Source organism: Eumetopias jubatus, unplaced genomic scaffold (genome assembly GCF_037043125.1).
Source record: "Eumetopias jubatus isolate StellerSeaLion01/CBP00866 unplaced genomic scaffold, mEumJub1_p1.0 scaffold_10, whole genome shotgun sequence".
Taxonomy (NCBI): Eukaryota; Metazoa; Chordata; class Mammalia; order Carnivora; family Otariidae; genus Eumetopias; species Eumetopias jubatus.
In genome coordinates, this window is record NW_028274816.1 from 51,220,475 (window position 1) to 51,247,795 (window position 27,321).

The following is a 27,321-nucleotide window of genomic DNA, read 5'->3' on the forward strand; positions in this document are numbered from 1 at the left end:
TTACTAGATTATTAGACCCAGAGGGAGATTATACAGCCTGGTGCACAACCACATACTCCAGGGAAAGGTGTACATGAGAACCACAGCCACACAGGGCACAAGAGACCATGCAGAGAACAGCTTAACCCACCGCCCTACAATCATGGTGTCCCCAGGATCTCCGGTTCAGTGACAGTCCCACAAACCCTAAAGGAGCAATCCAACCACATGAATATACAAACAACTCTAATCACCATTTAACCCTCTATCTTTCACCCCATCGCAGACTTTGCCCATCACAGGCTGACTCAGCCCTACCCTCAGCTCAACATTATCGAAAGCAGCCTTAGCTGGGGATAGATAATGCTTCTCAGGTACAAGTGTGTGCGTGTGTGTCTCGGCTCTGCCCATGGAGGCGGCGAACAGTGACCAGCCGCCCTCCCCATCATGTGCGCTGTAGACGTCAGGAACCGAAGTTCACCAGTTTCACTGCCTTGTGACTGGGCCTCAGAGGAACCTCATCCAGACTGTGGCCTCCCCGTGTTCTCAGCCTCACCCCGAATAAGGACACACACTTGGAAACACTAATTCGCGACTCGCGCAGCTGTGGGGACCATGCACACAGCCACAACTACCTACAGTCACACAGGTGCTCACACACACAGCTTCCGAGTCGCGCTCACAGGTCCTCCTCCCGCCGGAAGGCCCGGCTACCCAGGCCCTCACCAGGCACTCCTCAAGGGGTTCCACACAGTCACTCCAGAGCCCACGGTGGTTCAGCGCCCCGCAGATGTGCGTGTAGGTATGCAAGTCACACGTTCCTGTGACGGCCACCTCGAAGACAACTGCAGTTGAGTACACACTCCCACACGCAGAGATGGCTAAAGTAAACAGCAGAGTCACCCGCACAAGTGCAGGTGGTTTCACACATGTATTCACACAGCCGTGGCGGGCGGGACTGGAAGGGCACAGCCCTCACACAGGAAACGGGGCGCGCACCCTCGTGTCCCACACCTACCTCCCCTAACTGTGCACCCAGCCACGCCGGGGCACACACGCTCGCACCTGCAGTACACACACACACTGAACGTCGGACCCGGTCCCCCCCTGCCCCCCACCGCTGGCCCACGCAGTTGCACGCTCGGCCGCGCCCGCTCGCGCCCAGGCACGCCAGGCGCGCACACGTGCCGCGAGGACACGCTCCCCGGCTCGCCCGCGCACTCGCACCGACTCTCACACCCCCGCGTTTCCCGTCCCCGCTTGTTTTTCTGGAAACTCTGCTCGCCGTTCCCCTCCCCCTAGGCCGGAAGTGCCCGCCGTATTTTTAGCCACACTGGTTTCCGCCCCTTTCCTCCTCGCTCTGCCCGCCCAGGAGCTACCCCCCTGCACCCCGCGGGGGACCCCGGCCATCCCCTTCCCCACCGTCATTCCAGAGGGGATTCCCGGCCGCCGCTGGGGCCACGGATTTTCCCGCTGGCTACGTGGGGAGCGGGGAGGAGTCCTGCCCTGAACTTCCTCCCGGGCTGGGTGTCTGGGGCCTGGACGGGGTGGGAAGGGGGATGGGAGCCAGACTCCTAGATGGGAGAGGGGGGAGAGGCTGGGGGCTCGGACTTGGACTAGAGAGAGAGAAGGGGGCTGGGCGCCCGGACTTGGGGGGTCTGACGTAGGAGAGGCTGGAGGCCCGGTCTCCTGGATCTGAGCAGAGAGGTGGTTTGGAGATCCGCACTCCTAGAGCTGAGCAAGGAGGGGCCGAGGCCCGGGGCCCGGGGTCCCACCCGTCTGCATTTCGGTGGAGGATCGGCCCTTCCCCGCGCAAAGCTCCCTCTCCAGCCTCTTCGAGCGTCGCCCAATCCCAAGCGTCCCGGCTGTCGGGGCCGATGACTAAGCAGATAGGAGAGGGGAGGGGGTCAGCCTGACTCAGGGCTGGGAAATGCTCCCTGTCCCTAGGGAATCGAAACTCCTCCAGGATCGCGGCCAGAGCCGAGCCAGACTCCGGGGACCCCCGGGTGTCTCCCCACCTCCCGTTTCCCCGCCGCCTCCGTCCTATTAGCGGCACAGGGATTTGGAGCCCAGCCGGGAGGCGGGTACCAGACACCTCCCCTTTCCCCTTTTTCCCGTTGTCCTCGAGGCTGTGTGTTTACAGGCGACACAAGCCCTGGTTACAAGAGAGGAACCCGGGCGTCCGGGTCGAGCCTCCTCGTCACGGCTTCCAGGAAGCCCCCCTCCCCCGCCCCTTGCGAATGAGTCACGGGCGAGCGGGAGGCTGCAACCGTGCCAAAGCCGCCCGCAGCCGCCCAGCTCACGGGACTGGCCGGGAAGGTCCCTCAGCCCCAGAAAGCGCCGCACCAGGGATTCCCCCGAGCTCTGTCCGACGAGGCAAGTCGGTGTGCCTGCCGACTCTTCCCACCTCAATACGAGCCCGCGGTCGCAGCTTGCAAAAATAAACTTTCCACCGTTATAACTGCACTCTATGGCAATGATTTCTACCCCCAGGTTTTCACTCAGGGCAGCCAGCTCACCAAGATCCCCTTAAAAGTAAACTTTCTTCCCAGGTCTCTGTAACAGAGTGTCACTCAGGGCTGTGACAATCACAAACTTGCCAACGTGGGGCGTAATCCCCGCAAATTAAGAGTTCTCTCGAGGCACACCCCTTTACAAGACACCCCTGCAACCATCGGTCGGGGGGATGACCCATTTCTCCCGCCTCCAGACGACTTTCCATCCAGGCAACCCTCCACCACAACAAAAGACCTCCCCGTTTCCAATCTTGAGTTTTCTCAGAGGACAAACTCTTAGTAACAGGCACTAGGAGAGTAACTTGGCCTTTCTGTGCCTGGGTTTCCTGGTGCGTAAAATGGGCATAATAACGCCCTTGAGTTAATGTATGTAAAGCACTTTCATAGAACAGTGCTTAGCCCAGACGGAACGATCAGAAGTGCCATTCTTTATCTGCATGAGCATGAGAGGATCCCTTCCTGCCTCTCCAGGTATCCCGGGCCCCACGCCCCCCGCGAGTCGGGCTAGGGGTATGGCGAGCGATCAAAGGTCTCCGGATCTGGGCTGTTTGGGGGTGAGACCCAGCCAGGCGGGTAGGTCTCAGAATTCCCCACCCAGCCTGTTGGTCTCCTCTCGGTGTTGCTCCTAGGGATTTCTGTTTGTAGGTGTTTGTTTCTCCCTCTTTTTCTGTTTATGTGGCCCTCCCTCTCGCTTCCCGCTTCGAGTTTGTCTCTCTGGAATTGTCTCTAACATGTCGTCTTCTCTGTCTCCCAACTTCTTCTCTCCCTGCCCTGTCTCACCCTCTGGGTCTATGTCTCCCAGCGTGTGTCTCTCCCTCCACGTCTGTCTCTCTGTGTGTTTTTCTCTTTGGGTCTCTCCATTTCGGTCTCTCGCTCTCTCTCTCCCCACGTCTCTCCCCGCCCCCGTCCGCCTCTCCCGCGCACGCCCTCTTGGCCTCAGCCCGTGTCAATTCCCCCGGGAGCCCTGCCCCCACCACGGCGCAGTTCGATTCTCCACGCCTCCGTCTCCAGCCTTGAAAACTGGGCCGACACCACCCCACCCCCACCCCCACCCCCACCCCCCTCCCAACCCTGGGCACTCCCCGCTGGGTCGGGGCCGCCCGCGGGGCGGGCTCCGGTTCGTCTTGGCCGGGGGCCGGGGGCCCAGAGGGCCTGGCTGGGGGCGCGCGTCCGGGAAGCGCCCCTCCTGGCCCCACCCACCCGGGCCCGCCCCGCTGGCCCCGCCTCCACCGCCTCTATAAAAAACCCCGGCTCCGCCGGCCAACCGCAGCCTGACTTCAGCGCTCCCAGTTTTGGCCGATTCCGCAGCCCATCGGCCTTTCGCGCCGCCATGGATCTCACCGCCATCTACGAGGTGAGCCCCGCCGAACGACACCCCCGGGGTCTGCTGGCTTGACTCCCTCCTTAAACTAGGGCTCTCTAGCGCCGAAAAGTCCGGCCAGGGACCTCCGGCTCCCTTCTCAAACTGCAGCTAGGAAGAGTCGTACACTCCGGCCCGGGGTCCCTGTCTCCCTTTTCAGACCAGTGCGAGTCTCGGGAGGTGCAAATGGAGCTCGCGACTTCGGGTCTCCGGCGCAACATTGGTGGGGTGGCCCTCGGAGATGGAAAGTTGGAGGACTTTTTTCAGACTCCGGCTGTCTGGAGGCGGAAATGGCCCCACACCTGGCTTACCCCCTAGCAGTTGCTGAGGGCGCGGTTTTGCGCGGAGGCGTCTCTGGGGTTGGAGTCTCGGGGTGAGGGGAAGCCAACTTCTGTCTCTCCACCCCTTGACCCAGCGGAGAACTCTGGGAACTCTAAAACCGAAGAGATCCCGAGTCCTGGGTTAAGTTTGCATGCTTCTCCAGTTGTGAAACTGGAGAACCCCATGCGCGGGGTCAGATCCCGAGGGGCCCAGAGGCTCGAAATTGGGAGGACAGTGGTGGTGTCTGACTTTGAGGGTCTCCTCTTGATCCGGTCGGGGGAGCCGGGGTGCCTTCCTAGGTCCCTCGGGATAGGCTTCTGTCGCGAATAAACTCAGAACGCCCAAATCGGGATTCCCGCGATCCGGCACCCATATTTTAATGTGGGCAGGTGGGGCTCAGGCCGGGAAGCCCACAAACCGGACTGGCAGGCTCTTAGGTGCCCTCCAGCTGTGGTGGGGCGTCACCCAGCATTTTCGGTGTCTTAAACAATCCTTGTTCCCACAGAGCCTCCTGTCGCTGAGCCCTGACCTACCATCTGACAACGGAGAGACCGAGTCCAGCCCAGGCTGGGCCTCCTCCAGGCTCTGGAGCCTCAGCTCATCCGACAGCAGCCTGGCTGGGGTGGGTGCCCGCCTGCCTGGCCGCTCCACCAGCCTGGTGGAGGGTCGAAGCTGTGGCTGGGTGCCGCCACCCCCAGGCTTCGCCCCCCTGGCTCCCCGCCCAGGCCCTGAACTGTCGCCCTCACCCACCTCACCTACTGCAACCCCCACCACCTCATCCCGGTACAAGACTGAGCTATGTCGGACCTTCTCAGAGAGTGGGCGCTGCCGCTATGGGGCCAAGTGCCAGTTTGCCCACGGTCTGGGTGAGCTGCGCCAGGCCAGCCGCCACCCCAAGTACAAGACCGAACTCTGCCACAAGTTCTACCTCCAGGGCCGCTGCCCCTACGGCTCACGCTGCCACTTCATCCACAACCCCAGCGAAGATCTGGCCGCCCCAGGCCACCCCCATGTGCTGCGCCAGAGCATCAGCTTCTCGGGCCTGCCCTCCGGCCGCCGAACGTCACCACCACCAGCAGGCCTGCCAGGCCCTTCCCTGTCGTCCTGCTCTCTCTCTCCCTCCAGCTCCCCACCACCACCACCTGGGGACCTTCCACTTTCACCCTCTGCCTTCTCCGCCGCCCCTGGGACCCCGGTGGCCCGAAGGGACCCCACTCCCGCCTGTTGCCCCTCCTGCCGAAGGGCTACCCCCAGTAGTGTCTGGGGGCCCTTAGGCGGCCTGGCTCGGAGCCCCTCTGCACACTCCCTGGGATCTGATCCTGACGAATATGCCAGCAGTGGCAGCAGCCTGGGGGGATCCGACTCACCTGTCTTCGAGGCCGGGGTTTTTGGGCCACCGCAGCCGCCTGCAGCCCCCCGGCGACTCCCCATCTTCAACCGCATCTCCGTTTCTGAGTGACAAGTGCCCGCCCAGTACAGATCAGCTGGATCTCAAGGGGGCCATTTCTCTTTTGCCGCGGGCTCCACAGGGGCCCCCGGGGCTGTGGGAAACTGGGGCTGTGGGAAACTGCGGGACTCCAATCAAGTAGCCTCCCCACCCCCCACTTTCCAAAGTGCATTAACCCACTCCCCTGACCCCACACTGGGGCAGGTCCCCAGTGTGCAAGCTCGGTGTTCATGGTGTTGGGGGAAGGAGAGTTTTCCGGGGTCTTGTAAAAAAAAAAAAAAAATGTAGCAGATTTGAGGAAGGCAGTGAGCCCTCTACCCACCCCTCCCTTTCCCAATGCTGTGAATAATAGGCTCCCACTGCCCCCTTCCAATTTCTCCTAGACCCTGAGGTTCCAGTATCTGGTGGTGACTGGAGCCTCCCCCTGAGGGGGAATCCTGGTGCTCAAATTTCCCTCCAAAAGCAAGTAGCCAAAGCCATTGCCAAACACCCCCCCGACACACACACCCCCAGCCATTGGGCCCTTTATTTATGACGACTTTATTTATTCTAAGAGATTTTATAGTATTTATATATATTGGGTCGTCTGCTTCCCTTGTATTTTTCTTCCTTTTTGTAATATTGGAAACGATGGAATAATTATTGTTATAAGTATACTATAATAATATATTAATATATTGTTAAAAGTTTATTTTTGTGTTTTTTGGAATTTTTAAATAAAAGGAATCTGCGTGTAAACTGGAATCCTGGATTTTCTGCGGTCTAGAAGCCGTAAAAAGGAGCGGGGAGGGTGGCCTGGGCTTTTTTCAGAACCGGGATAGGTACGGTCGACCGATCGCCCCCTCGAGCCCTCGCAGACGGAGCCGCCCGCGGCGCTTACCTGGCAGGAAGTGACGTCACCTGGCCCGGCCGTTCACCTGAGAGGGCGGGGCCCAGGTGAGGTCACCCTAGGAACTCGGAGAGCCAGTTCCCGGGGCGTGGGGGCGCAGGTGCTCCCGTCCAGCCGGGCTCCTTGACCCAGCTCGCGGCCGGGCGCGGGCGGGGACGGCATGTTTCCGTCCCCAGGGGGCCGAGGGAGGAGGGCGGGGCGGAGCGGAGAGGACGGAATGTGCCGGGGCGCGAGCCCAGGACGGACGGGGGCGGCGCGGCGGGTGGGGGAGGGGGCATCCCGAAAGTCGGGGCGTCCCGGGGTCCCACCACCCGGCGTTCCAGGACGTGAGAGCCCGGGAGAACTCAGGCTTTCTTAACCCCGGGGAAGGCAGCGTGAGAGCCCCAGGATTCCAGACAGAATCTCAGAGGTAGTCTCGGCGACTCAGAATTCTAACCCCCTCGTGTCTCCGAAAACTTGCAGGGACCGCAAAACGCAGCATTCTGGCTTTTCGGGCCCCCAGAACCTCGGAATTGCAGAGTCTTGGCCCGTCGGGACTCGAGAAGTTGGGCATTTGGGGAGCCTTGGAAGATCAAGGGCTCGCGCTCCAGGGTGGGGGCTCAGGCTCGCCAGGCCCGAGTGTGGGTCGCGGCCGCGTCGGGCGGGGCCCCGGGGACAGCGGCGTCCTCGGACCATACAAGGCAACAGGCTGCGGGAACCACCCTGGGGCGGGGGAGCCGGCCGCCCCGCGCCCGGAAGCCGCCCCGCGTCAGCGCCGGGGCCCCGCCCCCCTTCCGCCGCCGCCACCGCCCCCCTCAACCCCTTCCCCCCTTCCCTTTCCTCTCCCCTCCCCCACTTCCCTCTCCTCTCCCCACCCTCCCCCCTGTCAGTTCCTCCTGCGCCGCCCTTCCCTTCACCCTCCCCAACTCTTCTCCTCCCCCAGTAGTCCTCTCCCATTCCCCTTTTTAATGTGTTCCCCTTCCAGCTCCCACCCCGCTGTGTTCACCCCCTCCTTTCTTTCCTTCAGTTCCCCTCCTCCTCTCCCTTCCCTCCCCCCACCCCCCCCCCCCGCCCTCTCCACCCTTTTCCTCCCGGGCTCTCACTCACTGTCTCCTGGGTTCCACCTCTCCTCCCCACCCTTCTGCTCCCTCCTGCTGGTGTTCTCCCTCACCCTCTCCAGCCCCTTCCCCTCCTCTGCCTTCTCCCCTCCCTTCCTCCCCTGCCTCCTTGCCCTCTCTTCTTTGGCTCTCTCTCCTTGCCCACTGGCAGGCCCTGACCATTGATCTCCTCTTCCCAGAAACTGCACTCCCCTCATTTTTGGGAAAGGGCTCAGATCTCCAGACTTAGGAGAAAGGGTTGGAATAAAAGAAAACACGGAGACCCAAAGACATTAGGGAGGTAGAGAGCAAGAACAAGCCAAGCAGAGACAGTTTACAGACACTGAAAGAACAAGAAACTGACATCTCTGGCCCTTCCCTTAGCAAAAACAGATTTACTGCCCCTTCCTAAAACAAAAACCTCATTTGAGAAAATGACCCCTACCACTAGCTACCAGTGCCAAACACCTGGGAGTCCCCTTGACTACTCTTTGTCAAACCCACACCCCAGTCCAGCAGCAATTCTGTGTGATACCTTCCACATAGATCTACCTGTCTCCTGTGGCTCCCACTCTGGTCCTACCCAGCGTCATCTTGCACCTGAACCTTCCTAGCAGCCCCTTCCTGGTTTCACTGGCTCAGGACGTACCCTCAGTCTCTCCCCACTCCCCAACAAGACAACCCCAGGGAACCTGTCCGGACACCTGAGTCAGAGTCAGATCACATGAAAGGCAAAGTCCTAAGTCCTTCACCAGCCTACATGGCCTGATTCTTTGGCCACTGTTGCGCTATTCACACTGGCTTTCTAGCTATTCACCAATATACCTGACCTGCTGCTTCAGCCACAGGGCCTTTGCACTGGCTGCTACCGCTGCCTGTCCTATTCCCCCAGGTATTGCCATGGCTTACTCCCCTCCTATAGGTCTCTGCTCAGATGTCTCCTCAGTGAGATGGTGTTTGACTATTACTATTACAACCCACACTGAAGCTCTGACACCCTCATCCTCCCTACTTTGCTCTACTTCTTCCATGACATTCACCACCATCACCTAGCATATAAAATGTAGTTTTCATGCTTATAGAAACCTGCCTCTCCCACTGGAATGTGAAATCCTCAGTGGCAGGGACTGTGTCTTGTCATTGCTGCATCACTCATGCCTAAATCCTAAACAGGAGTCAGTCACAGAGTGGATGTTCAGCATTTGTTGAAAGAAACAAATCAGTTCAGAAAAAGGGAGGAAAAGAGAGAGTAAACTCCAAAACACGGGAGGAAAAAAATAGTAACTATGTGATGTGATTGATGGTAACTGAACTTCTAGTAATCATTTCACAATTTACACATATATTGAATCATGTTGTATACCCTGGACTGACTAATACGGTGTTATATGACAATTATATCGGGGGGGGGGAACCCAACACGGGAAAGATGGAGAAAGAGGCAGTGCCATACAGTTTGCAGAAGACCCGGCACATCTACAGAAGTCTTAAAACTGAGATTTGCAGACCCAATTAAACGCTCGGGCATTTAAGAGGCGACACCACCCTCTGGCGGCCCGGGTGGAAACGGCACCTCCCCACAATACAGAACGCTCTGCAGGGCGGTCGTCAGAGTTCCAGGAGTTCCAGCCCGAAAACTCCGAAGATCGAAACGTTCATTTCTCTAGGTGATGATGTAGATGTTTTGGTTGATTTCTAAGATACATAAATTTATAAAAAGAGCATAGGAAGAAAAAGATGCTCCAGGTGAGGATCGAACTCACAACCTCGGCATCGCTCCGCTCGCACTGTCGTATAAGTACCGCGCGCTAACCGATTGCGCCACTGGAGCTCCGGCCGCACCCTCCCGTCGCGAAGTCCTTCAGTCGTTCTAGGCCACGTGACCTCGCCGGACAGCTCCGCCTTTTGCTGCATATGCAAATAAGAGTGTTTTGGCTGACCAATGGGAGAAAGTGCGCTGCCAGTTCCGGATTCTCACGCCCCGAAGGCCCTTGCTGTAAAAGGGAAAAGTCTGAGAGGCGTTTGGAATGTGGGGGTGTAGCCTGCCCGCGGCTCGCCTTCTCATGAATATTCAGAATGCGGGGGGAGGGGTCTTAACCCTTTACCGGCTGCCTGGCCGGAAGGCAGCCCCTCCCCCCCGCGGGCGGGAACAGGATATGAGCCCGGGCGACTGGGGGGAGGGGGAAGCCCCAGGCGACCGCCCCCCGCCTCACAGCTGGGACCGGACTCTCCCGCCACAGATGTGGCGCCGCCGCCGTCAGAGCCCCGTGATACCCATCCCAGAGCCTGAGGGGTCCAAAGTCGTGGACTCCGGAGTCGCGAGTCTCTGCACCGCGCCCTGAGAGACCCCAAAGCGCAGGCTAAAGGAACGCAGATATCCAGGTGCCCAGCGCCCCCTCCTGGAGGAGCCGGGAGTCCGAGCGATCCTGGAGGCCGAGCTTCCTGCACCCGGGTTTAAAGAACTTGGGATCCCAGACCGGTGATTTACCTCCAAGGGTTCCCAGATATCCGAGCCCAGATATCCGAACTCGGCATACGGACTCCTAGCGCCCCAGCCAGTTCTGTTTGGGGCTGAAACGCCCACTACTTCAAGGGGACCCAGGAATTTGGGACTCCCCTGCGCTCCCGCCTGAAGATGGTTTAATCTCTGCTCCAAGAGTTAGGGGAACTCAGGAATCCTGTCGCCCCACGGCCATATCTAGAAGATTCAGGAGTTTGGGTCCCCAGCGCCCCATCTGAGACCCAGGAGTCGGGACTCCCAGCATCCTCATTTAGAGGACCAAGAAATTCGGACCGCTGCATCCCATTCTCCGAGAGACCCCGGATTCTGATTCCCGGAGCCTGCGAACCCGAAGTTCACGCCCCTGGCTTGCAGAGACCCAGGAGTCCGGCTGTGCGCCTCCCCGGGGACCGTGCTAGGGTCGAATAAGAATCGAGCAGCCTCGGTTCGGGGCTGGAGACTCCCTGGGAGGTGAGGGGGGAGGCGAGGGGCCCCGACGGGCTGGGGGAGGGGGCGGCGCCGCAGCCGCTGAACAATGAGGGGGCGTGCCGGCGGGGGGCGAGCGGAGGCGCCGGCGGGAGTTTGGGTCTGGAGGGGTGTGGGAAGGCACTGGGGACCCGGGCCGCGGCTGTGGGGACAGTAAGCGGATCGCGGAGGGACTGGCTGGAGGGGGGGAGGGGGGTCGAGGGCTCAGGGCCAGCGCCCCAACTCGCAGCCCTGGGCGGGGGGAGGGAGCCGTCTGCAGGACCCTGGCATCCGGTCCCCCAGCCTCCTCCGCCCTCCCCTGGGACCCCGCGGCCTCCCGCCCACGGCTTTTCCCAGCCCTGCCCCTCGCCCTCGGCTCCAGCCAGAGCCCAAACGTTCCCAGGATCCCTGAGCCTCCGGCCCCAGACGGACCAGACTCCCAGCTTCACTCTTCTTTGTCTCAACCTTTCCGTCTTTTTCTCCGTGTTATCTCCCCTTGTGCCCCTGTTTCTATCACTGTGCCTCCGTCTGCCCCATTAGTTACTCACAGGGGGTCCCTCCTGGGTTTACACCGCGCTCCTAATTCTCTGGCCTAATCTGTGAGTGTGGGCGGCGGGGGAGGCCGATGGCCTCCTGATAGCCGAGACGGGGATCTTTCTGAAGCAGCCGCTGAGCCACTCAGCCATGCCCGAGGGAGCCCGTGGACCGAGCCTGTCCAAACCCAGCCCTAGCCTTGGCCGTGGCCCCACAGGTGAAGTGTGTGACTGTGCAGCTGTGTGTGAGACCCAGACAGGTGAGCGTGCAAGGGAGGGTGGGGTCCGCTGGGCATTGGTTCCTTCAGTCGAGGCACTGTGCAGGCCTCCATGACTGGCCCCCGTGCTGGGCAGTGCTAGCAACACAGGGTGACTGAGACAGTCCCAGCCCTGCCTACACAGAGCTCCAGGTCAGCTGGGGCAGATGGCACCATCCCCGGATGCTGACAGTCCAGAGGGGGAAACCCAGGGTAGAATGGTCAGGGCTGGGACAGGGTTGGGGTGGGGGGTGGAGAAAGCCCCATCCCCTCACTGTGGGAGTCTAGTCCGGTTGCGCAGCGGACAGCTTCGTGCAGGAGGGGACATCTAAACAGAATTCAAAGAGGAGGAGGAATGAGTTGGGGAAAGCAACGAAGAGTATTCATTCCACACGGAGGGAACAGTGTGAGAGCAGAGGTGAGAAGGACTGGTTTTTCTTAAGTAACTGAAAGCAGTTGAATAGGACTGGAGTCCGGAGTGTGAGAAGTGGTGTGGCTGTGGGAAGAGAGCAGAATGGAAAGGACTTGAATGGCCACGTTGCATAGGGCCCTGTGCATCTGAGGAGTTTGGACTTTATCCTGAGGACATGAAGGGGTTGTACTTGGAGTGACGGGGTCAAATGGGCAAATTATTAAAGATCTCCCAGACTGATACATGGAGGTGGATCAGAGCAGACCCTGATGGGAGAGGACTGGACAGGACCGGGGCAGCGCAGTGGGGAGAGGAGACGGGAGCCCGGGGTAAAGATAGTGACCTGGTGTGGGTGAGTGTACGGCCAAGAGCACTCACTCAGTTGGGGAGACCCCCTGATCTCCTGCTCCACACCCCCAGCAGCCCCTGCAGCCCCTGCCATGGCCTCCCCCCGAGGTTCTGGGAGCTCCACATCCCTGAGCACGGTGGGCTCTGAGGGGGACCCGGCTCCAGGGCCCACCCCAGTCTGCTCAGCATCCAGGCCAGAGCCCCTTCCAGGGCCCCCCATCCGCCTGCATCTGTCACCCGTGGGGACCCCGGGTTCGGCCAAACCCTCGAGGCTGGAGCGAGTGGCGCGAGAGATCGTGGAGACAGAGCGGGCCTATGTCCGGGACCTTCGCAGCATCGTGGAGGTGAGGCAGGCCAGCACCTGAGCACAGTGGGGCCCCGAGCCAGCCCTCCACCCCCGTAACCCCAGTCATCCCCACAGGACTACCTGGGCCCTCTGCTGGATGGTGGGGTCCTAGGGCTGAGCGCGGAGCAGGTGGGCATACTGTTTGCCAACATCGAGGACATCTACGAGTTCAGCAGGTCAGAGGCGGGAGAGATGGGCAGGGGCACCAGTCAGGGGCGGGGGGCTATATCCTAACCCAAACTTTGGAGCCCCGCAGTGCCCTGTCTAGGCTGGTACCTGGGGTGTGGTGACACGGGGCAGGGATCGTGATGGGGAACGAGGAACCAGAGTGGTGGAGGGTGAGATGGATGGGAGCCTGAGAACCCAGATGAGGTCTAAGTAGTGGGATGGATCTCAGCACTATGTCAGGTCTGGGGTCACGATGAATTCGGGGCTCTTTTGGGGCCTGAAGATCACGCCAGTGTGAGCATTCGTGTGACCATCTCGGCCTGGGAACTCCCTCAGTTCCCGATAAACCAGATGGTTGGCCAGTGGCACCCAGGGAGGAGGATGCTGGGGTCCAAGGATCATGACCCCTCCGGGTGTGTTCGCGAGATCTTCAGATTATTGCAGGAGATGGGAGAAAGCATGACAAGATCTCAGGATCGCAATAGGATCTGAAGATCTTCACAGCTCTGAGGGTCATGACACCCTTCTCCCTGGCCCATATCACGAGACACTGCCCCCCCCACCCCCGCTGATTTTGAGCGAGGGAATGGGATGCTGTCCGTGGACAAAGTCTGAGCAGGTTGTGACCTCCCAGGTTGGAGTCAGAAGACTCCCTTTGGATGTGGTGGCCCCTTGAGAGATCCTGGCTGCCACCAAGGCCCCAGACCTCCTGGAGTCCTTCCACGGGGCTGTGGGGATGGGGCAGTCCCTCACCACCCTCTCTCCCTCACAGCGAGCTCCTGGAAGACCTGGAGGGCAGCCGCAGCGCGGGGGGCATTGCCGAGTGTTTCGTGCAGAGGGTGAGTTGGGGTGAGGGCGCTCAGTCTTGGGGGGGGCTGGGGCTGGGGGGATGGGGAGCAGGCCTGGGCTAGGCCGGAGGGGGGCCCTCCGGGGAGGTGGGACCTCGGGTCTCTCTGACTCCCGTGTCACCCGCAGAGTGAGGATTTTGACATCTACACGTTGTACTGCATGAACTACCCGAGGTGAGGGCTGAGGAGCCCCTGCTGGGCCCCAGGCCTTGCCCACTGAGTTGCTGTGCCAGCCAGCCTCCCTCCACCTCGACCCATCCAGCTCCAACCCCTGCCAGACTGTGACAGTAACTGACCTCTCCCTAAGCTGCCCTTGACCGCCCGCCCCGCCCGCCCCGCCACTCCCCGCCCCCTCCCAGCCCCGCCCGCGTGGGGCCACCAGCCCCCCTGACCTGTGCTATGCCCCCAGCTCCCTAGCCCTGCTCCGGGAGCTGTCGCTGTCCCCGCCTGCAGCCCTGTGGTTGCAGGAGCGCCAGGCCCAGCTCCGCCACTCACTGCCCCTGCAGAGCTTCCTGCTGAAACCTGTTCAGCGGATCCTCAAGTACCATCTGCTGCTGCAGGTGGGCTGTGGCCCTGGGGGACTGCTCGGGGAGGGCAAGGTCCTGTCCGTCGACCACCTGGTGGGATGTCTGGAGGGTGGACCTAGGACAAGTCCCTAGAAGCTGGGACAGCATTTGGGGCAGGGGCTTGCAGCCAGTGGGGACTGGTCCCAGCTGATGCGACTTTCTGTCTCTGCCCGTGTGTCTCTCTCGTCTGGGTCACCATTTCTGTCCCTACCTTTTTCTTTTTCTCTGTCTCCTGTCATTATCATTCTTACTCTTGTTTCTGTCCCCTCCCTGGGTGCCTGGTGGCTGCCTGGCAGGAGCTAGGCAAGCACTGGGCAGAGGGCCCGGGTGTGGGGGGCCGCGAGATGGTGGAAGAGGCCATCGTGTCCATGACCGCGGTCGCCTGGTACATCAACGACATGAAACGCAAGCAGGAGCACGCCGCGCGCCTCCAGGTGAGCCCAGGGGGGGCGGCGGCCGGCTGCTGGTTGGGGGCAGGGGGCAGGAGGGCCTCTGGTGGGGGCGATCAGCCTCCGAGGGCGGGCTGGGACAGCACCGCCCTGTGGCTGACGCCCCTGTCTTGGTGTGTGTGCACTTCCTGTCTTGGTGTGTGTGCATTTCGGTGCCTTTCGCACCTGGCGGGGTCCCGGCAGGAAGTGCAGCGGCGGCTGGGCGGCTGGACTGGCCCGGAGCTCAGTGCTTTTGGGGAGCTGGTGCTAGAGGGCGCGTTCCGAGGTGGCGGAGGGGGCGGCCCCCGACTTCGAGGGGGCGAGCGGCTGCTCTTTCTGTTCTCACGGATGCTGCTCGTGGCCAAGCGCCGGGGACCGGAGTACACCTACAAGGGCCACATCTTTGTGAGTTCAGGGTTGGGGGTGAGGCCAGAGTGTCCCCCGCAAGGTTTCTCGTGTATACCTATACCTGTGTACCTACAGGGAGGGCCGGGGGCGGGGTCTGCAAAGGAGGGACCACCCAGCTCAAAAGGGCCATGTTTTCTTGAGTCCAAGGATAGGGCATGAGGTTTAATGAGGGGTGAGGCCAGCAGGATGCAGGTGAGGGCCTGGGGAGGGGGGCGGCCTGGATTTGCCCACCAGGCAGGCGTCTTCATGAGGGGAGCACATCTTCTTGATCCAGATGAAGGCGAGGAGCTGGTGAGGGGGAGCAGAGCCAGGCCTGGTGGGGAGGCTCAACAGGGGGAAAGGGGACCCACCATGCAACCTTACGGGGCACGTCTTTCTAGAGGGTTCCTAAGCCCAGATTCATGCAAGGGGCACACTGCTGAGTCTAAGCTCTGAGCTTGCTGCCCCTTTCTGTCCCCCCCGCCCCCCTTATTCAGTGCTGCAACCTGAGTGTGAGCGAGAGTCCACGAGACCCTCTAGGGTTCAAGGTGTCCGATCTGACTATTCCCAAACACAGGCACCTGCTCCAGGTGGGTGCAAGGTGGGGCTGGGTGGTCAGGGCTCCCCTCAGCCTCTAGACCTCACACCCAGCTCCCGATTCCACCCCTGTCCCACCCCTAGGCCAAGAACCAAGAGGAGAAGAGACTGTGGATTCACTGTCTCCAGCGCCTCTTCTTTGAGAACCACCCCGCCTCCATCCCTGCCAAGGTATGGCTCCTGCCATATCCGTCAGCCTTGAGCGTGCTGGAGGACCACCCCCCACCCCCATAGCCCCACAAGACCCTGAGGATAGGGGGACCCTCTTAGACCGTGATCAATAAATTGCAGAGTTAGGCTGCCTGCGTTTGAAGCCCAGCTGAAGCTGTCCCTGCTCTGTGACTTCGGGCAAGTAGGGCAACCTCTCTGGTCTCTGTTTCCTCGCCTGGAGGAATCAGCACCGACCCCGCGGAGTTGGGGGGATTACTCATAATCATCAGTCACGTGACGTGCCTCACGCGTACAGCACCCATTAATGGGACTGTGACCGGGGTGCTCAGAGACAGGCCCCCCCCTCGCCCCCCCCCCGCCATGCAACCCTCACCCTTGTCTCTTTCAGGCCAAACAAGTTCTCCTTGAAAACAGTCTGCACTGTGAGTTGGGGCCTTGGGTCGGGAGGATGTGGAAGTAGAGGCATTACTCCCAAGGAAAAGTAGGTTATTGGGTTCCAAATTTCTCCTATAGGTGCTCCTAAAAGTAAGCCTATCCCAGAGCCCCTGACACCCCCGCTTGGGTCTCCCCATCCTCGGGATGCTAGAAGTTTCACTCCTGGACGAAGGAACACAGGTAAAGATGGAACCCTGAGCTTCTCTCCCCACCCCCCGGTTTCCCTCCCAGGAACTGCCCCCCCCAGACTTCTCCTCCTTCGGGAGCCTGGAGCTGGGCCCCTCATGGCCTTCTCCTCTCCCTCCCCCCACAGCCCCGTCTCCAGGACCCTCTGCCACTCGCCGTGGCCGCAGACAGTCTGGTGAGTGTCCTCCACCTAAGAGTTGACTAGAGAATGTGATGGGACCTGGGTTCTTTTTTTTTTTTTTTTAAAGATTTTATTTATTTATTTGAGAGACAGAATGAGAGAGAAAGCACATGAGATGGGGGGAGGGTCAGAGGGAGAAGCAGACTCCCTGCTGAGCAGGGAGCCCGATGCGGGACTCGATCCCGGGACTCCAGGATCATGACCTGAGCCAAAGGCAGTTGCTTAACCAACTGAGCCACCCAGGCGCCCGGGACCTGGGTTCTTGACATCATTGTGTCCTCTCCCCAGAGCCAGTGAAGGACCCGTATGTTACATTTCCACAGAACGGTAAGTGACCGCTGTAGCCCAGCCAGGTCCAGCCCCGTCTTGTCTGTCTGGCTGTCCCTTCCCAGGGGATGTCCCCCGTGTGCATGGGGGCGGGGTGACGGGCAGCTCAGCAGCTGTCAGGAATGACCTTGTTCCCACATCTCATTCTTGTCTCTTTCTCATCTCTCCATCCCCAGCTAAGCCTAGACTCAAGGTAAGAAACACCCTAGGACAGGGCCTGGGGACCCGGACTCCTGGGTCTGGGAGAAAGGGATGGAGCCCTGGACTCCTGCCCTCCATCTTCTCTCCTTGCTCACAGCATGCTGGCAGTGAGGGGGAGCTCTACCCCCCCATAGAGCCTCAGCCGCCAGTGCTGGCTTCTGGACCCCCTGAGGACCTGGAGGACCCTGGACCCCCCACGCTGGAACCCTCCGGGACCTCCATCACTGAAGAGATCCTGGAACTATTGAACCAAAGAGGCCTCCGGGATCCAGGGGTGAGCTGGGCATCACATTACGGTGTGCTTGGGGCTGTCGGCTGGGGCGGGCACGGCTCCGGGGGCTCAGGAGGGCCAGCCCGCCCTGACATCTTTGGCCTCTTGCACAGTGCCCGCTGCAGCCATCCCCCCACGACATTCCCACGTTCCCCGGCGACTCCCAGGTGCCGGGCAACAGTGAAGCCCTCACATTCCAAGCCCTGCCCAGCCGGGACTCCTCAGAAGAGGAGGAGGAGGAGGAGGAGCTAGAAATGGACGAACGGGGGCCTTCCCCACTCCACGTCCTGGAAGGACTCGAAAGTTCCAGCGTGGCTGAAACTCGCGACGTTCCCGGCCTTAGCAGAAGTCCAGACGCACCCAGCCTCCCTGAAATTCCCGGCCTGTCTGAAATTCCCAAGATTCCCCGCCTTCCCAGTCTCTCTGACATTTCCAGTGTTTTTGAAATGCCCTGCCTTCCAGCCATACCTAGTGTCCCGGACATTCCTAGTCTCGCCGGTGCCCCCGCCCTTCCCTGTGACTCATGGCTCCAGGGACCTCTGCGGCGGCCCGATGAGGCTTTAGCCGCCAGGAAAGAACTGGTCCCCGGAGGCAGCTCGGCAAAACGGGGAGAACCCTCCTCCGGCGGCAGGGCAGGGCGGGAGGAGGCTGAAGAAGGGGAACCGTTCCCAGACTTCCAGCCCCAGGATGTCCCCCGAGATCAGGGATTCCCGGATGGGTTGGAATTCCGCTCTTGTTCAGAGATCCGGAGCGCCTGGCAGGCCCTGGAGCAAGGGCAGCTGGCCCGGCCAGGTTTCCCAGAGCCACTGCTGATCCTGGAAGACTCGGATCTGGGCGGAGGCGGCGGGAGCGGGAAGGCTGCAGCCCCGAGTTCCGAGAGGGCAGCTTCCCGCGTGCGAGAGTTAGCCCGGCTCTACAGCGAGCGGATCCAGCAGATGCAGCGGGCCGAGACCCGGGCGTCAGCCAATGCCCCCCGCCGCCGGCCCCGCGTTCTGGCACAGCCACAGCTGTCCCCCCGCCTGCCCCAAGAGCAGGCCGAGCCAGGTGAGGTCCGCGTGTGTGGTCGGCAGAGACGGCCCAGACGGAGACCTCGGTCCTGACTCTGTTCTTTCTGTGCACACAGGGCCCCTGCCTGCCTTTGGACACGTGCTGGTATGTGAGCTGGCCTTCCCGCTGACCTGTGCCCAGGAGTCTGTCCCCCTGGGTCCTGCCACCCGGGCTCACGCCGCCACACCGTTGTCTAAGCAGGGAGGCAGCCTGGATGGCCGGGGTCTCCATGTTTCAACTTTGCCTGACGCCACCGCTACCCCTGTGCCCGAGCAAGGAGGCCCCAGGAATATCCAGAATGTGGCTACAGCCACCACAGCCTTGCCCCGGCAGGAAGACCCCCCAGATGTGCAGGCGCCGGCTACAGCTTTGCCTGACCCAGAAGGCCACCTGGAAATCCAACTTCCAGCTACCGCTCCTTTGCTTGAGCAGAAAGGCCGTGTGGACGCCCAGGTTCCAACCAGCCCAGCTCTGCCCAGGCAGGGGCACTGTTCTGATGTCACGGTCTTAGCCACCGCCACTGTGCCCGAGCAAGAAGGCCCCCTACGTAGCCAGAGCCCGACCGGTACCCCGTTAGCTAAGCAAGGAGGTTCCAGGGATGCTCCGTTCCCAGCTGGTGTTTGCGATCAAGCCGTCAACGTGGAGCGTAAGCACGGAAGCAGCCTGGACCATCCGATCCCAGGCAGCACTGCACTGCCCTTGCAACATGACCTCCCGGACGTTCTGGTTCCGGGTACTTCACCTCCACCTGCCTGGGAAGGCCCCCCAAGCCATCAGATCCCAGCCAACACCCCAGTGTCTTTGCCCCAAGACCCCTCAGACATTCAGCTTCTGGGCACCTCAGCCTTGCCTGCACACGGAAGCTGCCTAGACCGTCGGATCCCAGCCAACACCCCACTGTCTTTGCCCCAGGACCCGAATGTTCCAGCCGCCACGCCTTTGCCCCAGCAACCAGGCCTCCCGGACACCCAAGTCCAGGCCCTCCCACTTTTGCCCAAGCAGGGAGGCCTCCCAGACATCCAGGGTCCGTCTGCTGCACCTTTGCTTCAGGAACAAAGCTTCACAGACCTTCAGGTCCAAAAACTTACACCTTTATTGGAGCAGAAGAGCCTCCCTGACGTCCGTGATCCGCCTGCAACACTTTGGCCTGAGCAAAGAAGCTCTCAGGACATTCAGGGCCTATTATCCACCCCAGGTCAGACCACCGTGGTTTTGTCCAAACCAGGACGCCACTTGGCCTCTCCTGTCACCAGGTCAGAGTCTTCAGAGTTGACCCCACCCCACAGTCCCCCTCCTCCAACCCGGCAACTCCTGGGCCCCAACGCAGCTGCCCTCTCAAGATACCTGGCAGCCTCGTACATCAGCCAGAGCCTGGCTCGGCGGCAAGGGCCTGGGGGAGAAGCTCCCTTGGCCTCCCGGGGTTCCTGGTCCTCCTCTGCCCCCGCATCACGGGCCCCTTCACCCCCACCCCAGCCCCAGCCCCCACCTCCCCCAGCCCGGAGGCTCAGCTATGCCACCACGGTCAACATCCAGGTTGGGGGTGGCGGGCGGCTTCGGCCAGCCAAGGCCCAGGTCAGGTTGAACCACCCTGCTCTCTTGGCCCCCGCCCAGGAATCTGTGGGCCTTCGCAGGGCTCAGGGAGCTCCTGATGCCCCTTTCCACATGTGAGCCAGGATACCGGGCTTCTTGAAAAGCAAGGACTTCAGCCAGATGCCACAGACCCTCAGAACTTCACCCAGAAGTCCAGACACTGAGCACAGGTGTAGAAATTGCTGCAGCTTTCCAACTCCTGGAAGCTGCTTTGGCGAATGGTCCTTTTTACTTACCTTGATTAACTCAGCAGGGATGGGGAAGGGGATGTCGTTAATATTTTGTTAATATTATGAAGTTATGTATCTTTTCCCATTCTGGAGGCAGTGGGGGGAAGACAAGACAATGCGAAGGCCGGACACAGCATGAATCAGCGGTTCTGAAAACGGGAGGCAAACTTGAGAATTACCGACAACCACCCATTACGATTTGGTGTTTGCTTTTAGAGAGTTTATGAACTACTTGATGCCATCCAGGAAAGCCAAGTTAAGCAGCTTGGTTCCAGGCAGACTTAGAAGTCCATTCCCTTAGCAATTTATCCAGCTCATGCGTCCTAGCATCTCATCTGTCCGGCCGTCTCTATGTCTAGCCTTCAGCTGTGTGTCCATCTGCCTGGCTACCTATCCCATCTTCCGATCCAGATGCCGTGGTTTAGTCAACTCTACCCTATTCATCCATTCATCATCCTGCCCGTTCTTCCATCAGTCCATTCCTCCATTATCCCACCTGTCCATTTTGTCCAACTAACCCTCTGCATTCATCCATGTTCATATTTCCCCCTTTACCCATTCGTACATCTCATTCACTCAACCATCTAATCCATCAGCACAACCACCCAACGTTCTCTACCATCCGTCCATCCAACCATTTTGATCTCTCCATCCATCCCTCCTTAATCAGATTCTTCTGGGTCCTGGTGCTACAAAATTTCTGAGATTGTTCCACACTAACACCAGAGTCAATTGGGTTTGGGATTCTGGAAAGTCTGTTCCACATCTGATTTCTCACTCCCCAACACATGAATGTCCCAATTCTTGTGCCCACCTACACACATCGGATCTTTTCTACCCCCTCGCTCTAGTTTGGGACCTCTCCAGTGCCTCGGCATGCCCCCGCCCCCAAGAAAGAAATTCAGGTCAGAGACAAAGGCTTTTATGTTATCATCATTCTGCCCCTTCCCAGCAGTGGCATGTGGGGCAAGTAGCATAATTTAAGCGGTTTCTTTGGTAATACTAGCTTCATTCATTGAACTCTAAACCTCTTGTACTTAGCACGTTGTCTTATTTAATTTTTCCTGGAATTCCCTGAGGCACCACCGTGTCATAGCTGAGTTCAAATCCTGACTTTTCTGGTTGGCATATGACCTCCCTCTGAGTCTGGGTTTCTTCAGCTGTGCCAGCTGAAAAACTACAACAGTACCTGCCCTGTAAGATCATTGTAAAAATTCAGCGAGCACAGCCTCATTTCCCAAATGTATTTGAGCCTCTGACTCACCGGGGCACTTCAACTAACAGATCCCCCAGGATCCAGGATCTAGTTCCAACTTACGGAATCAGAACTTCCAGGGCGGGAGCCTAGGAATCTGAAGTTTTAACAATCAGCTAAGTGGACATTTATTGAGGACTAACTGCACAGCACTTAGTTACTTTATGTGAACCCATTCACTTTGAATCCTCTCAAATGTCCCTAAAAGGCACGTGAGGATGGTTTCTGATCCTCACTTTAGAGATGAGCAAACAGGACAGAGTAAGGGATTTGCCCAGTCACAGCTAGGAAGGGGCAGAGTTGGAACTCAGATCCACACAGCCTAGCTGGGGTCCATACTGGTAAATGTTTATCCTGTGCCAGGCACAGTTCAAGAACCACTTCCCTCTGGAATAAGGCTTATAACCTAGTGCCTCAAGGGCCCTGGGTGATTCTTGGCTGAGTGAGGTAGCCAAAACAAGGCCTGGCTCAATAAATGTTAGCTGCTGGCTTCTATTTAGTTATTTATTGCATGGTTACTGGGCTATACAGCAGGGCCGGGGCCGAGCCGAACTCCTCTGCCTGGGCCCGCTCCACTTCAGCCTCCCAGAGGTCAAGACTGAGGTTGCCCTCCCCTCCTCCACCCCCAGCTGCACATTCCCAGCTGAAGGAAAGTTCTCAGCCTGGCCTGGGCTCCCAGTGGCGCCGGAATTCCCGGTATTTGAGGAGGCGGCTGGGAGGGAGAAAGGGGCCGTCTACTCCAAAGCCTCAAGTGGGGAAGGAGAGGCGAGCCCCCTCCGCCTTTCCAGATGCAAGATGCATCCCAGCTGTGCCTCTGGCAGGGAGCCAGGAGCCTCAGGAAGGGGGGGGGGGACGGTCTCCGAACCATGGAGAACCATGGACACCAGGCTTGCTTCGGCCCCTCCTGAACCCTGTCCCTGGACTCCATTACTCCCATCTGCCAAACGACTCCTAGCTCTCCTACACAGCCCTAGCTGACACCTTCTCAGGAACACCTTCCTTGCTGGTCCACTAGTCTGCCCACTGTTAAGTTAGCCCAGCCTTCCTTAGTCACAGTTCAAATGGGCTCAAAGTGGGAGGGTAGTGCCCTGCTGCCTTCTTTGGGACATTTAGGTTAATGCCAGCCAAACCCTTAACCCATTAACTACATCTCCAATGCAGAACTAGGTGAGCTGCAGTTATGTGGCCACTAGGCTGATTTCCTTACCTAACATCTAGACATCTGCCTGCCACCAACCTCACAGGAACAATGCTTAGCTGGGGACCTAATTGGTGCCAATCAACCCCACTGTCCATCTGTAAGAAGCACTATCCATGTATACTTCCTGTAGATCCATGTTGTCCTGCAGAATGTTCCTCACAATGGAAATGTTCTCTCATCTGTGCAGCCCAGTACGGCAGCCACATGTGGCTAATGTATTGAGTGGGGCAGATACAAAAAGGGCAACTGGACAATAAATTTCAAGTCCCTTTATATATATATATATATATATATATATAACTTATAATTTATATATATATATATAAATATAGTTTGTAAAGCTTTCCCTTCTCCATCAATGTCGAACTGCCTTACAACGTTCTTGCCAGTACCCCCAGCAGCAGGGGGGAGTGGTGTGGGCCCCCACCTGGGGACAGATGGCTGAGGTATCCAGGTAGCTGCAAGGCTAATGTGGGCGGAGATGCCCTTTCCACTCAATGAAGCTCACTGGCTTCCTGCAAAAATGCAAAGGGTGGGGGGTAGGGGAGAGGACCAAAGGTAACTGAATCCACAAGCAACACTTTACTTCCCTATACACATAAACCAGTGCTGTCCCACAGAACCTTCTTCGACGAGGGAAATGTCCTGTGTAGCCCATGAGTAGCAACTGAGAGCCCACTACGTGTTGGCTCTTACTACACGGCACGCACAACAGATGAACAAGTCCTCAGACACACGTTCTGAGTCCTGTAAGGACAGTCACCACCATGAGTGCAACCAGGACCTTTTCCCAGGAGGGAGTATTGACATCCTGAAAGATGAATCGGGGGGGAAATCCCACCCCTTCCCCACATCCCAAGCCTGTCTCCCTACAGGTTAGCACTAGGAAAAATTCCTTTCCAATCCAGGCGCGGCCCTTAGTGGTTGACTTCAGAACGCACCCAGGAGGTTTCTCCTGTCTTCATACTCAAGTTTACTGATCGTACACGTTTCTACTGCTCCTCCTTGACACGCCATTACAAGAGCAGCAAAGGGACTGAAAAAAGACAAACTCAAAAGGACACCTCACACAACCAATGGCCCACTTGGCTTCCACTGTGCCCACACACTGGACTCTATTGGAGGTGCAGGGAGACTGGGAGCAGGCCTGCTCCCACCCATCCACACTGACCCTGGAGTGGTGTCCTCTGGAAAGGCTTACGATCCAGACTGGCATTGGGCTGGGGTGTTTTTTTGCATTCGTTTTAGTCCAAGACCCACCACAAACGACCAAAGCACAATCTCTGAAACCGTTAAGTCCCGTGACAATTGTTTATTATAAAGATGAACCCTCATCCTCACGATAGGCTTATCGGTAGGATTTCTGGTAGCGAGCACGGGCACCAGGACCGCCAAACTTTTTGGATTCGCAGCGCCGGGGATCAGCTACCAGCAGGGTCCGGTCGTATTGGATGAGGATGTCTTTGATCTCCTTCTTGGAAGCCTCATCCACGTCTGGGAATGAAAAGAGAGTGAAGACTGAGGTAGCCATGGAAGCGCCCTCCTAGTCGCTCAGGCTAAAGACGGGGGGCTGGTCCTCCACTTGCCACCCACCCACCCACCCACCCATCAGGAAGGAGCCATTCTCACTCACATTTCTGGTAATAGGCCACCAGGGCTTTGGAGATGGACTGGCGGATTGCTGTGAGGGAAATACATGCACGAGAGAGTGTTCTCAGCTTTGTGAAGGCCCAAGAGTAGGGCCCTGCTCTCAATTGTCACCTCCCCACCCCCACGTGCCCAGTTCCTGGGACTCACCATAAATCTGGGCCACGTGACCACCACCCTTCACTCGGACTCGGATGTCCACCCCGGCAAATCGCTCCTTGCCCAGAAGCAGAACAGGTTCCAGTAGCTGGAGGAACAGGGGACATGACAGGATTTTAGATCACAACCCGGGCAGCTGAGTGAGCCTTGATGCTTTTGTTTTACCTACTTTAGGTCTCAGCTCACAGATCCCCACATTCACCTCCACCTCCCCCAAGCCTAGGCTGATCCTTCCACCCAGGCGGAAGCCTTCTCTGGGCTCCCCCATCCCAGCCCGGACTATGTTGCGGCAGGGCCTGGTACTGAGTCCAGTCTGTCTTCTCCACTGGACTGGGAGCTCTATGAAGGCAGGGCCTGGGGATAACTGGATCACTGCTGTGTCCCCAGCACTCAACGTGAACTACACAAACAAAACCTTTGCATAAATGACAATCAGTAAGAGTAAACCACAACGTTTGATGTCTGCAATGCAAAGGGATCCCAGACACTGTCATATTAAATTCTAACTAAACCTGCAACAGTGTTGTTTTTCAGAGTTAGAAAGGTGACAGACTTTTATTAATACCTTGCACACCAGAAACTAACGTTGCATTTCGAGTACACTAAAGTTAAAAAAAATAAAAATAAACTAAAAGCAACGCACAAATGTGTTCTCATACGCACTAAGAAGCTTACACCGACAAACTAATCTATCCTCAAAACAGTCCTTCAAGACAGAAAATTACCCCCCTTTTATAAATGAACCCAAGGGAGAAAAATGAAGTTACTTGCCTCAAATAACAACACAGGTAAAAGAGGCAAAAAACAAACCCTGCTCTTTCCATTCTGAGCTCAAGAAACTGAGGCCAAAACTGGCAGGGGAGGAACCCCTTTCACAGCAAAGCACGACAAACCCAAATTCTGTTCGTGTTCTTCCAATATTTGATTACTAAGCACCTACAATGTCCAAATTCTACTTTTAGACACAATGTTTTAAGAAACCAATTGATTTCTGTCCTCAGAGAGTGTATACTCTAGGATGGAAAAGACACTTTAGACTGTAAATACGACACACGTCCCCCATTAACCTACTACAAGAAACCAAGCCGCGCAAGCTCCCCTTATCCTTCAGTCCCCAAATGACTGGGGTTCCAAATGTCCCAATTTTGAAAGCACCCTTTTAATCTGCACGTTTTCACTGTCCGCTCTTATCACAGTATCTGAGCCCCCCGAAAATCCAGCTCCATCTCCAAAGACCCCTTTTTCTGTCCCCAACTCAGCTTCTAAACATCCCATTGCTGATACCAGATCCCTCAGCTTCCAAGACCAATGAATCCCAGGAACCCATTTAACTCTCTCTCTCTCTCGAGCCCTCCAGTCAACCCAATCGCCCACCCTCAATGCCAGCACCTTATATTGCAGCGTGCGAGGCTCGATCATCTCCAGGGGCCGCCCATTCACCTTGATGAGGCCGTTGCCGCGTTTGCAGTGCGCCACGGCTGTGGCCGTCTTCTGCGGAAAGCGAGAAAAAACAGCGGAGCCACGTGAGCTTCGGCCCCCCGGATCCCAGATCGACCCCAGAACCTGCCCGTAGGCCCCTGAAGACCCCGGCCTCCCTCCGCCCCTCCGATCGGGCACCCAGCCTACCTTGCGTCCGAAGACCTGCACGGACTGCAGAGGACCCTTGGACGGCATGGCTGCGAACGTAAGAACTCCTCACCGCGCGGTGCCGCAACCGGAAAAGGAACGTGCGGGGCCACCCCGGCCGCTTTTCAGGGTCTGCGCAGGCGCTTTGGGTGCTGTGTCGCGACGGGAGAGCGCTTTACGGCTCATATTGCAGCCAGAGGGCGAGACTTCGGAAGAGCGGCGGGAAGGGAGGGGGGGGGGGGAGTCCCAGAACCGGAGGAGGCGGGACCTGGGAGTGGAAGGGGCGGGACCTGAGGTGCGCTGGGTGCAATCGCGGAAGGATGAGGGCGGGCTGTTCTTCACATTCTCGGTCCTCGTTGGTCACCGCCGGTTCATTTGCATTTCGGCTCTTTAATAATCTTCCTCCACCCAAAGATCAAGTCTCACCCTCCTCCGAAGAGCCTCCTTTTACCCCGTACCACTGGTCGTCCTCCTCTGTAGACTCCATCCTGCCCTCTAGACACCCTTCTCCCCAAATCATCCGCCATCAGAATCCACAGCAGGAAGTCAGGCAGGATTTCCAAATTCAGGATTCAGAACCCACCCCCTCCGAGAGTCCTCTCCCAGAATCTTTCCTTTTAGCGCCCCTCGCCCAGAATCCATCTTTCACCAGAATTTCCTTCCTTTTAGAGTGTCCTCCTCCCAGAATCCCCCTCCTCGGAGCCCTCACCCAGACTTCCTCTTTCCCTGAATCCTCCTCCACTCAAGAGCCCCAGAATCTACTTCTGCCCGCAATCCACCTTTCCCAGAACAGCCCCGTTAGAATCCCCTTTCACAAAATCTCTCTCGCTTTCGGAGCCCCCTCCTTCCAAATCTACATTTCCTAAGAATTCCTTTCCCTTCAGAGCCTCCTCTTCCCAGCAACTGGCTTCCCCTCGATTCTCCACTCCTTAGAGACCCTCCCCCCAGAATGCCCCCCTTCAGGGTCCCTACCCTAGAATCCCTCTTTCTCCAGGGTCCTTCAAATCATCTCTTCATTTCCTCCGGCAAATCACCCTACTCTCCAGACTCCTCCCCCCCCCCCAGAATTCTCCATCCCCAGCATCCGCCCATCCCATCTGAGGAACCTCAGGATTGAGTTGCCCCTCTGCTCCCCCACACTCAGCATACTCCCTTCCCAGGCAAAAGGCTTCTCTCTCAGAGCCGCAGAGAGCCCACGGTTGGTTGCTTCGTTTCTCTGGCAGCACTGAGTCAGAGGTCCAAGGTTCAAAGGGTGGTGGTGACTTACCTTGTGCCTGGAAGGTGGAGAGAGGGGGTGGAGGTTGGTGGGTGGGTCTGTGGCAGGAGGGAGGATCCTCAAGCCCAGAGTCCA

At 58.4% G+C, this 27,321-nt stretch overlaps 3 protein-coding genes and 1 non-coding gene across 6 annotated transcripts; 2 read left to right on the forward strand and 2 right to left on the reverse strand.

Annotated features, from left to right (window-relative positions):
- Nucleotides 1-3,740: 3,740 nt before the first annotated feature.
- On the forward strand, nt 3,741-6,361 carry ZFP36 (ZFP36 zinc finger CCCH-type). The gene is made up of 2 exons (XM_028090667.2): nt 3,741-3,849; nt 4,682-6,361. The coding sequence occupies exons 1-2, from the start codon at nt 3,826-3,828 to the stop codon at nt 5,633-5,635; spliced, it is 978 nt and encodes a 325-aa protein (XP_027946468.1). The 5' UTR covers nt 3,741-3,825; the 3' UTR covers nt 5,636-6,361.
- A 2,965-nt stretch (nt 6,362-9,326) lies between these two features.
- Nucleotides 9,327-9,419, reverse strand: TRNAI-UAU (transfer RNA isoleucine (anticodon UAU)). Its single transcript is given in 2 exon segments — nt 9,327-9,362; nt 9,382-9,419. It is a non-coding gene; the product is annotated as a tRNA-Ile (tRNA).
- Nucleotides 9,420-9,762: 343 nt separating this feature from the next.
- On the forward strand, nt 9,763-21,832 carry PLEKHG2 (pleckstrin homology and RhoGEF domain containing G2). 3 transcript variants are annotated; one of them, XM_088027600.1, is made up of 19 exons: nt 9,763-10,559; nt 11,217-11,346; nt 12,176-12,447; nt 12,525-12,625; nt 13,390-13,456; nt 13,593-13,639; nt 13,875-14,025; nt 14,328-14,465; nt 14,664-14,864; nt 15,344-15,436; nt 15,528-15,614; nt 16,003-16,036; nt 16,128-16,229; nt 16,363-16,410; nt 16,705-16,743; nt 16,920-16,936; nt 17,042-17,218; nt 17,329-18,259; nt 18,339-21,832. In XM_088027600.1, the coding sequence occupies exons 2-19, from the start codon at nt 11,238-11,240 to the stop codon at nt 19,928-19,930; spliced, it is 4,206 nt and encodes a 1,401-aa protein (XP_087883726.1). In that variant the 5' UTR covers nt 9,763-10,559; nt 11,217-11,237; the 3' UTR covers nt 19,931-21,832. The 3 variants fall into 3 exon arrangements, with proteins under 3 accessions (XP_087883726.1, XP_027946461.2, XP_027946462.2); XM_028090660.2 differs by having other exon boundaries at nt 11,220-11,346; XM_028090661.2 differs by having other exon boundaries at nt 11,220-11,346; nt 12,179-12,447.
- A 1,990-nt stretch (nt 21,833-23,822) lies between these two features.
- RPS16 (ribosomal protein S16) lies at nt 23,823-26,082 on the reverse strand. Its single transcript, XM_028090678.2, has 5 exons — nt 25,971-26,082; nt 25,734-25,835; nt 24,336-24,432; nt 24,172-24,219; nt 23,823-24,032 (listed from the first exon to the last, which is right to left on the reverse strand). The coding sequence occupies exons 1-5, from the start codon at nt 26,016-26,018 to the stop codon at nt 23,887-23,889; spliced, it is 441 nt and encodes a 146-aa protein (XP_027946479.1). The 5' UTR covers nt 26,019-26,082; the 3' UTR covers nt 23,823-23,886.
- Between the last annotated feature and the right edge of the window lie 1,239 nt (nt 26,083-27,321).